Below are 15,573 nucleotides of genomic sequence, written 5' to 3'. Positions count from 1 at the left end.
TCTTATAAAATCCTTCCAATATCGATCGAAATAATTGCGAGATACACGGAAAGGAACTTATGTAATGAGCCAATCGTGCAGCCAATCACATTGCAGCATTACCATTAAAATAATGAGAGAAAAGTTAAGTATGCATTAGTGTATTAATAATTTAGATAATTATGTATGAAGAACTAAAAAACTCGCACATAACTATGATGTCATGGTGAATTGGATTTATGCGAGAGCGCAGTTAGAGACATGTAATGATATATATAGTAAGCACAAAACAACAACAAAGAATGTAAAAGAAAAACCAACATAATAATGCTTGAACGAAATAAAAACAAATAGTTAGAAGTAATTATACCATTTCATCACCATTGTCAGGAACACGTACAATAAGTCTTTATAACGTTATTTAGATACAAGACATGCGCATTTATCGCAAAAAAGGTCCCATGAACATTCCTTAACTTTAAGGGATCCCTTAGCTCAGTTTGTCCGTGGCTTGATGGAGATATGTAAGTAATGTTGCATACCCTATATGGTTTTAATCGCCATACCGACTTCTCGTAACGACTACTATAGTTTCGCAGTATTTTAAATGCATCATATTGTGCACTTCAATTTTTGATATACAGAATGATTTGTTCTCCATGCAACTTGTCTAATATTTTATAACGTTGTGTATCAGCGATTGTTGTTTTAGTGGTTGCTGTATATAGTAGAGGGCATTATTTACCTAGTATGGCCTGGTTGAAAGAACACTAGCTATTTCCCCTTAAAACCCAGCTAGTAAAGTTTCCTTTGTTATACATAACCATTATATTATATAATGGACACCAAGGAGTCCATTATGTAACTCGCTATCCATTACTATAGGGCCACTGTCCATTTATTCCTTAAAAAATGGACAGTCGGGGGAATAATGGACAGTCTATTTTGAACAAAGGAAAAAAACGCTGCTGTAAGGAAAATCAAACAAGTTTATTGGACCAACCAAAAGTTTACATTTATGTTCACTGCTCCATCGAAATTATTACTTCCCTTCCTAGCGCGAGATACTCTGGCCCTGACACCAGACTTAGACATTATGACAGATTGATTTCCTAAACCAGACATATATCTGTCATAATGCCTAGATCTGGTACAGGGCCAGAGTATCTCGGGCTATTCTTTCCCTAGCTGTTACTGTTCTGAAAATTGAAAAAAAACATAATTAGAGTCTTGCACTATTATTTATTACATATTTTTAAAACTTGTAATTGGCAAGGAATAGGAATTTTAGATTCTTGACTGAGATGGGATAATATGCAGTCTTTTAGCTCAGACATCTCACAACCCTTATAACCTATAATCTGATGATCATGGTCAAACATAATATAATAATCATAGAGTAAATGCACACACACCAACCAATCATCAGAGCTACAGCCAGACGAGCTATGAAACTATGTTTGTTCCAATCGGTAAAAGATTTTTGCTATTTACAGAAATAATTTCAGTCTGAATTTCAGAATTTCCAATCTGAATTTCAAGAATATCAAAAATTTAATGCGGACCATTATGTGTCTACAGTATTGATCCCTGGTATCAACATGCCTGTATTCGTCTTGGCCATCAACGAACAATATAAAAAGAAACCCAAAATTGGAACATTGAAGTATGTTGATTTTCGTCGAAGGCTTCAAACAATTTAAGCCCAGTCCGTCACATTAAAAAAGATAGGTTATAATACAGTTGAACCGCATTAATTTGAATTATATTTTTCATAGATCCCATGGCCATTTGTTTCGATACAATTGAATGGTCCAGACAATTTTCCAAGTTCACTTTACTGGATAATTGATATTATTATCACAGTCCTTTCGACTTTATGAAGACAAGGTTCATAGACTTCCACATCCTTGTGATTCATTCTAAGTGTAATATTTACATGTAGATACATGCACATGAATCTTGAAATAAATGGAGAAAAAAAAAACAGAAAATCATGCCTGTATTCGTCTTGGCCATCATCGAACAATATAAAAAGAAACTCAAACCCTTTCAGAGTTAGCATTTCCTAATTTCGAGTCAACATTTTTGAGTTACGGGACAACTGTTTCGAGTTTCAAGTTAAATTTTCCAGTCAACTGTTTTGAGTTTCGAAGAACCAAGTTAGGAGTTTTGATGCAACAGTGATTTTTTCATTTATTTTTTGTCGCATATGATAATTTATCATTATTTGATTTTGCATTACGTATGTAATCCTCATATCTACGTTTTGTAAAAATTATGTCATTTAAAAAAACACTTAAAATTGGAAATGAAATGTTCGAATATGGCATTCATCTGTCTTAAAAATTGTCCTTTTTACTGGGGACCATACCTTGGTAGCATATTCAACCATGGGTCTAACAAGACTCTTGTACATAAACATGACTAAAATAAGGCCAAGATTACAATAGCGTTTATGTTTTTACCATTGTCAATGTATGTCGCCCAATGTTCCAAGACTTTAAGAAGGTTGGTTGTACAGGATTTACCGTCATGGAACCCATGCTGGTGTATGGAAAAGAGATTGTTTTCATCCATGTACTATTATATCTGTTACCAACCTTTGTAATAACTTTCCTATTACTGATGTCAGGCCGAGCGGTCTATAATTTTCTGCTGTTGTTCTTTTCCCAATCTTGTAAATACATGTAGGAGTTACATTTGCTAGTCGCCAGTTTAGAATTTTACCATTGTTTAGTAATTTTTTTCGAACAGTATTTCCAGTGGAATAACTGTTTCTTCCCTTGTCTCAATCAAACTTAGGATGGACAATATCTTGGCCATGTGACTTGCTACCATCAAGCTTGTTCATAGCTTTGTCTAGATGTCTGTTTTATGCTGTCTTTGAGGGAATGGTGGTACAGAGTTTTCGTCTTCTTGGGTAAAGACTGTGCTAAAATATTGGTTTAATTCTTCTGCAGTTTCTGTGTTGGTTTTTGTTAATGTACCGTCCGGTTTTTCCATGTTTGTTACCGACACTGATGTTCTAGTTTTCTGTCTGACGTATTTCCAAAACAGTTTGTTGTCATGTGTTATATTTACGGTCAAATCTCTCTCATACCTATATAAGAATGTTCTTGTAGCAGTTGACGCAGCATCCCTTGCCCTCTTATAGCTCAGGAAGCTTTCATCTGATTTGCAATTTAGGTATTTAATCCAGTCGTGTACTCCTGTTCTCTGGTATATGTTCTTTTATTATATTTGATTTGTGTTCAACAAAGGTATACCATAACGTGGCAGTGGAGTCCTGATTTAGTACATCTTGCCAGTTTGCAGCCTTTAGTTCATCCCGTATGTTGTTATAATGACCTCTGTGGTAGTTACGCTTGGTGGTTTTACAAGTATACTTCTCGTGTCGTACGAGAAAATAAAAATATAAAAGCAAGTGATCCTTTTGTCCAATAGTAGGCAAGTATTCAAGGTCATCAACCATATTCTCTTCATTTGTAAAGATTAAATCAAATGCTGATGGAAATGACCTTCTCTATATCTGGTTGACTTGTCTACATGTTGATAAAAGAAGCTTTCTCTCACACTTTCCAAGAATAATGTGGCACAGTGCTTGTCAGACGTGGAACTTGTATCGTTTTTCCAATCTATTTCCAAAATATTGAAATCTCCGACTACTAAGATGTGACTAAAGTTGTGTTCAGATATATTGTTTATCAAGTCCATTAATTCTTTGTTAATATGGTTCGAGTTGGGGCTTCTGTATATGTTGACAAGGAGAATTTTTTCATTGTCATTTATGTGAATAATGGCAGCTACCTTTTCGTTTAAGCTTCCTGTTATATCGAATGCTTTGGTCTACAATGATTCTGATATAAATAGGACCGTCCCTCGATCGTTTTAAGCTGTGAAAACCAGTTATTTCATAGAAGGTACGGTCTTGTATGAAGTCCCTTCTTTTTTATCTAGTTCATTGAGGGCAATGATGTCTGGTTGATGATCAGCGATTTGTTGCATTAATTCTTCTTTTTTGTTGATGTTAGAATGTCAACATTGGAATAAAACACTCGCAGTTTGTTAAGAGTAGTATTATTTACATCTGTGTTAAAACATTTTTCTATACAAAATTTGTTTATTGAACTGACTTGTGAGCTCCTCCAATTACAGTTGCACCCATAGAGTCATTTATATTATCCATCCCATACATTGAGGCATTGGAATACGGGCTAGCAAGATACCAAATCAAACCATTTAATGTTCTATTTGGAATCCTAACTATCCGATATATCCCACAGAGACTATTGTCTTGGGTTAAAAATTTAACAACACTCTTCTCCTGACAAGCCAAGCTATGAAAAACTATACACGCATATAATAAACTATTACAAGTGAGACTGTAACTTATTCAGAGGTCCAGTTTGATTTATATATTGTATTCTATTTTCCAAAAAATACAGGAAAGACTTTTCTAAGCACACAAAATATATCCTGAGATTACGTATCATTCACATCCGATTGCGCGATTTGTAGATTATGAGAAAATGTCGACGGACGAGGAGGGATTATTTAAAGCTGCGGAAATAGATAACTACTGTAATTGACAAATCATAGAACGTGCATGCGTGATAAAATTGCGATTGCTATGGGTAGATAAATTATTCATTTGTTGACAAAACAAAGTTTAAGTGACGCTTCTCGGTGATAATTGTTTTGAAGCAATCCCTGAATATGGAGATGGCTTCAGAGGCCCCATACCAAACGGTGTCGGCGAATATTCCACGTTATTCATATAACAGTGTTGGCGCTTCTTGTCCTACACCAGGGCCCGGTTGGTAAAAATATGATTAGCTTGTAATCACATGTATTAGTGAGTATTTTCAGTTCGCATTTACTGCAAAATTATGTAATTATTAAATCTTCACTAGTTAAAATAACGATTCAGGTAAAGAATGGAGTTCTTATGAATGTCTTAAAAAACTTGTAAAAGTATTACCAGAAATTGTTTTATCTTGATTTGAAAATTGTCTTTCAACTTTGATAAGCCTAATCACCATTAGAACAATCGGGCCCAGACATCTATCAATCATAATGTCTAAGTCTGGTGTCAGAGTATTTCAGGCTAGCCTCTCTAATTAACAGATGTTAAAACCATTGAATTAATATTGTTAAACTCTATGAAAAAAGGACAGTCATTGGTTCTTTAAGGACGCTAGGTTTCCCAATCAATGACATAAAAACCAATTTCAACAAAGAAAATTTTTCATTTAACCAAAAAAATTTACCCTAATTGAAGTACGTTAATTTTCGTCGAAGGCTTCAAACTATTTTTGCCCAGTCCGTCACATTCAAAAAGATAGGTTCTAATACAGCTGAAGCGCATTAATTTGAATTATATTTTTCATAGACCCCATGGCCAATTAATTCGATATAATTGGATGGTCCTGACAATTTTCCAAGTTCACTTAACTCGATAATTGATATTATTTATCACAGTCCTTTCGACTTTACGAAGACATGGTTTATAGACTTCCACATCCTTGTGATTCATTCTAAGTGTAATATTTACATGCAGATACATGCACATGAATCTTGAAATAAAAGAAAAAAAAAACCAGAAAATCAAATTCAGCAAACAAAATTTTATTTTGATAGGTTTTAAAAATGCTTGAAAAATGTATAAAATTGTTTGGCAAGGTGATTATTTCTTATAAATGCCGTACTTGATTGGAGAAAAAAATATCAGAAATGTATAAGTCTATATATTTTTATGGTGTAAATATACACACAAAATATCTGATAGCTTTTGAATAGGAAGTACATTTATATTTAATGACATTGAATGATACAAAAATAAATCTTTAGATTTAGACCAACATTTTTGCACCAACCATACCAAAAGCAACATATACCAGTACAGGATTTAAAATAAACTTAAATGTGTAAATGATTATTAGTCGGAACTCATTATAGAGCATAAGTCAGTTTATATTTCCTCTCCACAAAAAGTCATTAAAAACTACATAAAAAAGTAACAAATATACTTAACGAATAAATAGCAAACAAGAAACCCATGAGGGATCTTGGCGCAAACCGTAAGACATGTAAATAAAATTAGCTGTAGCAAATTCCAATAGTCAAAAATACAAGATATCCAGTTATAATGTATTGACCATGTTACGTTACCATTTATCCAAAAATGAAATATATAGAAACAGAAACTACAATAGGAAATGTAACATTGAGACATTTCCGGCACGCATGGAAGTGTTTTTCCAAGCTTGGCAGAAAGGCCCATGAGGTTTTCCTATTGAGGAAAACTTTGGACAAGAGGAGTAAAAATAAAATGTGGACGGTTATCAGTTATGTGATATTGGAGTAACAGTACCGAACTTATATACCGAAAATAATATGTATATCTATATTGTTGCCTTTGAAACTATCAAAGATATTTCTGATATATGTTTCTTAATTACAGTATAAGTGTAGATTTAAATTCATTTTTTCAAAATCATACTAAATTGTTAAAATAGTATATTCATTGTCGATCCTTTTGTATATCATACCGAAATTTAATAGTATGATATATGAACATTTATCGAATAATCCAAAAAGTAACCACATATAGTGTTCAAATGAAAATTGAAATTACTTGTATACAGACATTATAAATAAATATAATATCTTGTACCTTTTCAAAAATATACTAAGTGATATTAAAATAAGTATACTTATATATAATTTGTGTGGTAATGCTGTAACCCTTCTTGTATGACTATACATGTAGATTCGAAACGGTGAAAATACATGCTTAGAAGTTTTACTAATACCTTAGAAATTATATACGGTAGATTGCTATATAGATATATGCCACGATTCCGTAATTATAGTATTAGACTGGAATAAAGTTTAAAGTTTAATCTTTAGTTGAAATAGTTCTTAGAACCATTTTTGTTTCTGAATAAGTCAACTTCCATTATTGTTTTACCTGTGTACGATATATATATATCCTAGGTATGATCAGGGATATTTTATTTCCATTTGCTTTTACATCTTCATTTTAAAAATGGAGGTGACAATAAAAAACCTAGAGCATAGATGTACGGGGTTTCCATAATTCAAATCACAATCCTATTAACGGATGTCCTAACCTGATTGACAGTAAGACAATAGCAAATACCCGATATAGTCCACCGAATAGCAAATTGCCCGCGGCCAGGTAATTACAGGTGAGTTCGATGAATGGCGTTGTGTACAGGTAAACAACATCCTGGTCCAGGTATTGCATAACCATCAAACTAAAAGCATGGCTAATATATATCTATATCGGAGTATCTACTCGTATATCGATTAAAAATTGAAAGCGACCGCACGGTCTGAAAAAATAGTTTGTTTTGTTTAATATCTCAATATTAAGATCTTTTATAATATCAAAAATAAATTCTTTCTACCATATGTTGAAACGTTTTACGGTATTGTAATAAATGTATCTCAATTTCTTCGGTTAACAACAACACACAACACAATGTTTGTAATGACCAATCATCGGTGTGTACGTACGCCAATACTTTAATCAAGGATTTCTTAAATTGCTACATGTACGTAAAATTTCATTTCACAGTCACAAACTTTGTAATTCACAATGTATCAAAGATACAGACTATAGGAAAATATTATCTAATTAAAGCTTATTCGTTGCTGAACTCCTCGACAAAAAATCCGAAACTTTTATTTCTGTGTGGATTTTCTTTCATAATTAAATGAATATACCTGCTATTAGAGCATAAATTAGAGTATTTGAAACATCGAATTTCACTCTTTTAGTTATTTACATAGTTATTGTACGATTAACTTCACTCAAAAGTAATCATAAAAAAATCGTTGATCGGCTTTTCCTGTGACCGTCGATGTAAGTGATAGCACACCAGTTATAGTACAGCTATAAACCACGGACTATTGTGACGTCACACGGTTTAGAGCTAGAAAATATGCATAATCGGGCGGCCAGAATTTTGGACCTCGATATCGACTTCTTACGGGTTATCCCGGTCGCGCGTGGCACGGAGAGGTTTCTACACGTGCTAATAAAGCCATTTCCAGCATAAACTGAAATTATCATTTTTGACTGCACAAATCCTTTAAGGAGGAGTAGGATTTTTAAACTAAAATTAAGAAAATTTCGCCTTTTTGGGCCCCACCTTTCAGAGCAGGCTCATTTATATTAAATATGATTGCCTTTTTCTAACAATGTTTCAAACCAAATTTGGTTCCCATCCATCCAAGGATGAAGGAGAAGTAGGATTTTAAAGCTTAAATTAAGAAAATTTCCCTTCTGGGGCCCCACCCCTCAGCCCCTAGTGGTCGGAGCAGACTCATTTATAAAAATATCATTGCCCTTTCCCAACAATGTTTCAAACCAAATTTGGTCGCCATCCATCAAAGGATGAAGGAGGAGTAGGATTTTAAAGCTTAGATTAAGAAATTTGCTCCTTTTGGGGCCCCACCCCACAGCCCCTAGGAGTCAGACCTTACTCATTTATATAAAATATGATTGTCCTTCCCCAATGATGTTTCACACCAAATATGGATGAAATCCATCCAAAGATAAAGGAGGAGTAGGATTTAAAAGCTTAAATTAAGAAAATTTCACCTTTTGAGGCCTCGCCCCTCTGCCCCTAGGGGTCGCACCTATCTCATTTATTTAAAAAATGATTGTCATTCCCCAATGATGTTTCATACCAAATATGGATGAAATCCACTTAAGGGTTAAGGAGGAGTAGAGTTTTGAATGCAAAAGTTTACGCACGACGACCATGAGTAGGATTGCATAATGTTATGACGACACAATTATCATTTCTAAATGCAGGTAGCTTTAAATAGAAAAAATACCTTGTTAAGAACGCTTTATAATCATTAAAATACATCGTAAAACTCATCTCAGCCATTTTAAATCATTATATTTTTCCCCGGTGGTCACTCTCAGACCCTTAAAACACCAAAATCTCGCGCCTTCGGTGCTCACACGCTAATTTCCTTTTACCCTGTCCATAAATGTGTACAAGGATTAAATTTAAAGATATATGAAAAATGTACATAAAGCATATATGGTTGGGAGTTGAATTAATCTCCTTCTGTAGGTGCGGCGGCCAGGGGAGGGGGTGTTACAAAATATTGTTAAGTTTCATCTTCCTACGCCACTGTTATAAGTATCTTTTGGTTACAATTTTATGATGAAATCCCCAGGGATTTTGCATCTACCGTATAATGAATTAATCATCTGTTATCGTAATGCAGTTCGAAGACTTTATTAGGCCGTATTCGATAATAAATTCGTAATAAATCGTAATAACAAATAAATCGATTATATATGTTGGGCCTTGTTTGTTTATCAATTAAAGACGGACCTGGTGATTTTATATTGTTTGCAGACGAGCCTTGACAAATCAAAGCCCTCTCAGGTCTGTATCAAAAACTCAAGTGCAGTCCTGTCAGAATTTACACTGTATACTTGGAATATTGACTTTAACCAACGGTCGAACCGGCTGTTTCTTATATACGAAAACGGGCCAATTCTAAAAATATCCATACCCATACCTTATTAACGAGGTACAAGATGTCACTTTAAATATCAGCTTCCCAAATATTTTTTTTATAATTCAACCACATGCATCTATATAACCCTACAGTGTAGATGTCTAGCCAGAAACATACACATAGAGCTCTCTAATATATGTTTCTGGTATAGTCTACATGAATTATAATGTACATTTACATATATTATTCCACCCTAAAACCTGGCATGCTATTTAATGACCCTGGCTGTATATAGGATACGAGTCTTTACGGAGCGTTCATTTTACTGTTGTGCTCCCTTAATTTTTAACAATTCAAGGGAGCGTACTCTTGTACTTCCGGTAATGTTTGGCACAGCTGCCGAAACAGGTGGGGGGAAATGTAAACAAACATCAATGTAAAGTTATATAGCTATTGTATCGCTCATTAACGTCACATCTTACACGACATACCAGGAGTACTACATCGTTTTTTTCACTTAGCTTTCTCCGGAGTAGATCTAATTAGTATTATGTCGTAAGGTGTAAGCTTACGTATAATATACGTACCAGCAGTTTTGTTTCGGTTTGACGAAACGTGACCTGTCATCAATCTGGAATGGATATGTATTTTACTCCTTTTACTAGCAGGTTTCTATGTCTCTCATAAAACTACGTGATCTATTATGGCAAGCTAGCAAATTTTCCAACAATGTATCAATTGTACTTATTTTTGTTTATTAGTTAAAGGTATTGTTTATTTGAATCCTGTACATGTGCTCACTCTATGAATACATTAACATTTTGAACGCTTTGCTAATGGTAGACACTTATTGCGAAAATAAATATTTTTGTAATTTCAATTTTTAGTTCGTGCTAGATACTTGAGCTATCAAATCTATGTGATTGTGCCTAAACACTTGTCATCCTAATTTAAGTGCTACACTGAACAAGAATTCCACGGAAGTGGATGTGTCGCCTGCACAGCATCACAAAAAAATAGTTATGTAGAGGTGTTTCTGATTTAGAGTTACCAGTGGAATCCATTTATTTTTTTATTAAATATTCATTTGTGTATCAATATCATGTCAAAATGTTTATGTGTAACGAACATTAATTTTTTTCCAGAGATGAAATATTTTTTTCAAAACAAACTATTGTAGCGGGATTGGACTGGGTCGATCATCGGTGACCAGGTAGCTCAGTCGGTAGAGCACTCGGCTAGTATTCTGAGGGTCCCGGGTTCGAATCCCGGTCTGGCCGCCACATTTTCTCCTCTCCTGTTACAGAATTGGCGCCCAACTAAATAACCCACGGTGGTGGTGTTTGGAAGGGTCTCGTGTGTCTTCGAGGGCGAGGACTTCGAGAAAGGAGGGAAGAGTGTAGCGGGATTGGACTGGGTCGATCATCGGTGACCAGGTAGCTCAGTCGGTAGAGCGCTCGGCTAGTATTCTGAGGGTCCCGGGTTCGAATCCTGGTCTGGCCGCTACATTTTCTCCTCTCCTGTTACACTATTAACTAATGATCATGATATGACACAATCAAACCCACTTTGAGCAAATTAAGATCAACACTGTGATACCCATATACCTCCATACTGAGTATACCTAACATATTTTTCAGGGATTTTAATTGATAGACCAGATGTTTCCCTCAACCTAGAAGACTCCATGTACCGATAAAACAATTGATATTCCAAGATGAGTGGAGGTCTAGCTCCAAGCAAGAGCACTATTTATGTTGGAAATTTACCATTTTCTCTGACTAACAATGATCTGCACAAAATATTTGAAAAATATGGGAAAATAGCCAAGTAAGTATACCAGATACATGTAAATAATTATAATGAAATAAGTTAAATGATTATTATATAAAATTTACAATGTATGTACAGTAATAATGTATAATGTATTCATTCACAGTTTTATAATGAATCCCTATTGAGATTCCTCCTGGAGACTCTTTTATATTCTGACATTTGATAGATGTCCGATGAGAGACATCTATCACACATTGGAATATAAAAGAGTCTCAAGGAGGAATTTCAATAGGGATTATTTTATATAATTATATAAGTACATCACGTGACAGAATACCAGAATCTGATTGACTACACACATGGGTACTATTTGCAATAGTGCCCACCGCCCGGGCAAGAAGACATTATTGAAATGGCACTAAATTGAATGTGAATGTATAGTGTGACATCACCATTACATGACCTCATTATAACCTTTAAGATTTGGCATGCTCTCTGCATGAGCTTGTCAAGTGTAACTTCAATATTTTTGTCTTTATAACTATAGGGTGACTATCATGCATGACTTCTTTTGTTATAACCATAGGATGACTATCATGCGTGACTTCTATTGTCTTTATAACCATAGGGTGACTATCATGCATGACTTCTTTTGTCTTTATAACCATAGGATGACTATCATGCATGACTTCTTTTGTCTTTATAACCATAGGGTGACTATCATGCATGACTTCTTTTGTCTTTATAACCATAGGGTGACTATCATGCATGACTTCTTTTGTCTTTATAACCATAGGATGACTATCATGCATGACTTCTATTGTCTTTATAACCATAGGGTGACTATCATGCATGACTTCTTTTGTCTTTATAACCATAGGGTGACTATCATGCATGACTTCTTTTGTATTTATAACCATAGGGTGACTATCATATGCATTACTTCTTTTGTCTTTATAACCATAGGATGACTATCATGCAAGACTTCTATTGTCTTTATAACCATAGGGTGACTATCATGCATGACATTTATTGTCTTTATAACCATAGGGTGACTATCATGTGTGACTTTCTTTTGTCTTTATAACCATAGGGTGACTATCATGTGTGACTTCTTTTGTCTTTATAACCATAGGGTGACTATCATGCATGACTTCTTTTGTCTTTATAACCATAGGGTGACTATCATGCATGACTTCTTTTGTCTTTATAACCATAGGGTGACTATCATGTGTGACTTCTTTTGTCTTTATAACCATAGGGTGACTATCATGTGTGACTTCTTTTGTCTTTATAACCATAGGGTGACTATCATATGCATTACTTCTGTTGTCTTTATAACCATTGGGTAACTATCATGTGTTACTTCTTTTGTCTTTATATATATGGCCATTGGGTGACTATCATGTGTGACTTCTATTGTCTTTATTACCATAGGGTGACTATCATGCGCGACAAGATAACCAGGAATAGTAAGGGAGTGGCCTTTGTTCTCTTTGTTGAGCGAGACTCGGCTCATAAAGCCAGCCATGCTCTCCATAACACAACCATGTTTGGACGAACAATACGCTGTACCATAGCCAAAGACAATGGTCGAACGACAGAGTTTATCAAGAGGAAGGACTATCCTGACAAGTCTCGCTGCTATGAGTGTGGGGTAAGTGATTATTGTTATAATTTGAGAACATTAAAGCTGCTTTTGGTGTCTTTAATATAAGCTAAAACCAAAAAGGTCTTTTTGACTAGGATTTTATTGGTTTCTTTGTTAACGCCTTTTAACAACCAGTCATTTAAGAATGTGTCTGCAGGTTTTGAAGCCTCCAGAGATGGAGAAAAGGCAAAGTATCCAGAGAAAAACCACTGACCTGCAATCATGATCAGTACCTGTCCATATGGGTTTTGAACTCACAACCCATGACAGTGGTTGTTATAATATGTACATCTGGATACCTTAATATAACCACTCTCTGCCACAGTGGCCCCTAGGATCTTAAGTTAAATGAAACCACTGCTTTTGTATAAGAAAGCCAGAGTATCAGATGATAAATCAACAACCAATGGTCATTGGATTTGAACTTGCTTCTCATCAGAGGAACATCTGAACCACTTCAACAATGAATTGAAAACTAAGAGGGTTGAACTTAATAATTGTATTTACATGTGCCACAGACTGTTTTCTTATAATTTAGTAATGTAGTAATATGAAAGTGCTTAATAATTAAGTGATCCATTAAAGAAATAACTGGTAGAAGGTATTAGTTGGTCTTTTCTGTTATTTCTACAGGAAGAAGGACACTTAAGTTACAAATGTCCAAAGAACTTATTGGGAGAGCGCCAACCTCCACCAAAAAAGGAAAAGAAGAAGAAAAAATATGAAGAAGAGGAAGCGTATGTAAAATTAGTTCTGTCATTCATATCAAAATGCAGAATTCAATGAATTGATATAGTATAGATTTGTACATGATTTTACTCAAGTGGCTATCTAATCTGTTATATGAGTATGATGTCACATATGCGGTACCTATAACCATTCACATGATGAAAATTCTATTCTTTGCTTATAGATATGTGAATGTATTAAGTAAAGATAACATGAAATTAGTTTCTGTATAAGACAGTGAATTCAGCTTGTGTAAAACATTCCCATATATACTGTAATGTACAAGCTCCAATTTCACCGGTTAATGGTGGTGTTATGTCAATCTTTGCATGTGTATTATCATTGTCTAACATAATGGAGTTGGCCAAAAGTTCCGCCCATTAATAGGCTTTAATTGTCCCTCACGATGAAGTGTATTCAGTACAAGTTACATGGGCCAAATATTTGCTTGATAAAGGAAACATGTTTACTTGTAGTGAGGAAGAAGAAGAGGAAGAGGATGATGACAAGGAAGATGATATCCCAGATCCTGCCCTGGAAAGTCTGGCAGCAGCTATCAGTTATCAGGTAAATACATGTATACTCTATCACTTCCACTTCTACATTGATTAATTAACAGAGGTGTATTTCTAGCTAGAATTCTGGGTCATGATAAAAGTCAAACCTTGAAATTAAGATTTTTTGGTGACCATGGAATTACATGATTTTCAACACACAACACTTATGTCTGAAAAAGCTAAATATTGATACTGTAGTTCTCACTCTTTAAAGATCATTTTTCGTTACTTTTTTTTGATGAAGTTATAACTTAGTTTCTGAACATGAATCATAATGCATGTAGTTTTCATTAGAGTTGAATTTCAATGCATTGCTTGATTAGAGTTTATAAAATGTTCTATTCTTACATTATTGTAATTCACAGAGACAGCAAATGGAGAGTGAAGTTGCAAGGAGATATGGGGAGACAAGTCTAAATTTCAACGATATAGAGGAACCAAAAAGAAAGAAATACAAAAAAGATACATACTTTAGTGACGAGGAAGAGGTGGAGGATGATTGAGGCATGGCTATAGCTAGTATACCTGTGTATTATCAAGTCGCAGATAGAGCATCTGGGATTCAAACAGGATTGCTGAAACCAAGGATGCTTTTCCAACTGACCTGCCCAGTTGACATGGTCATTCCCCTTCTTGATTTGGCACACAAGGACCCAGGTTCAAGTGATCTCCTGTCAAACATTTACCCTATATTACTAATACAGGGTTTGACCATGTATGACATGCATGTACAAGTACAAAGTCAGACTGGATCAAGATCCATGAAGGGAACCTTTTAAATGGATACACTACCAGATGAGCTACCTGGTCACCGCTAGTAACCTAAAGGGGTTCTGTGATAAACTGCAGGAGAAGCTTCATTTTCTCAAGGAATATAGGATGTCGGATGTTCTTGCATTCACTTTTTGAAGCTAATAATATGTGTTTTTCTAGATATTGGACCCATTAATGCTAGAGATGAAGAATGTGTGGTAAATCTACATTTCTTAAAACCTTGACAAATCAGGTTTTTGCTTGATATTGTTTTATGTCTTTGTAATCATAATCTGTAATATTTTATGCAGCATTAATTTGTTGTAATATACATTGTATTTCAAAAGTTCCATGTGATCTAGACTTTTTAATTACCATCAACCTCCATGTCATATTTTTTGTTCATCATTCTGATTTATCAGAGAAAAACAAGGGAAGTAACTCTTGATATAATAGAATGTTACAGGATAAAACGGACTGACAGAGTGATAAAATTGGTGAAAACACTTACTGTTACGTGTAGTTTAACTTACAGTTTAATTTACATTAAAGGGATATCTTTTCATCTGTTTGTCAGTCTTGTTGATACAGTGTTTTAGTGTGGCT

The 15,573-nt window shown here is 34.5% G+C and overlaps 1 protein-coding gene across 1 annotated transcript; it reads left to right on the top strand.

Annotated features, from left to right (window-relative positions):
* The first annotated feature begins 9,862 nt into the window (after positions 1–9,862).
* Positions 9,863–15,532, top strand: LOC138336011 (zinc finger CCHC-type and RNA-binding motif-containing protein 1-like). The gene is made up of 6 exons (XM_069285271.1): positions 9,863–9,909; positions 11,142–11,331; positions 12,715–12,934; positions 13,562–13,665; positions 14,134–14,224; positions 14,580–15,532. The coding sequence occupies exons 2-6, from the start codon at positions 11,219–11,221 to the stop codon at positions 14,715–14,717; spliced, it is 666 nt and encodes a 221-aa protein (XP_069141372.1). The 5' UTR covers positions 9,863–9,909; positions 11,142–11,218; the 3' UTR covers positions 14,718–15,532.
* The last annotated feature ends 41 nt before the right edge of the window (positions 15,533–15,573 follow it).

Source organism: Argopecten irradians, chromosome 12, assembly GCF_041381155.1.
Source record: "Argopecten irradians isolate NY chromosome 12, Ai_NY, whole genome shotgun sequence".
In the NCBI taxonomy this organism is placed as follows: Eukaryota; Metazoa; Mollusca; class Bivalvia; order Pectinida; family Pectinidae; genus Argopecten; species Argopecten irradians.
The sequence above is the reverse complement of the archived record's forward strand: the minus strand, read 5'-3'. Positions and strand labels throughout refer to the sequence as shown.

Bases quoted from the DNA above. Each gene is read 5' to 3' on its own strand.
- LOC138336011 (XM_069285271.1), top strand. From the start codon at position 11,219: ATGAGTGGAGGTCTAGCTCCAAGCAAGAGCACTATTTATGTTGGAAAT. The intron at 11,332-12,714 runs GTAAGTATACCA...TTATTACCATAG, and splicing joins AAATATGGGAAAATAGCCAA to GGTGACTATCATGCGCGACA. The intron at 13,666-14,133 runs GTATGTAAAATT...GTTTACTTGTAG, and splicing joins AAATATGAAGAAGAGGAAGC to TGAGGAAGAAGAAGAGGAAG.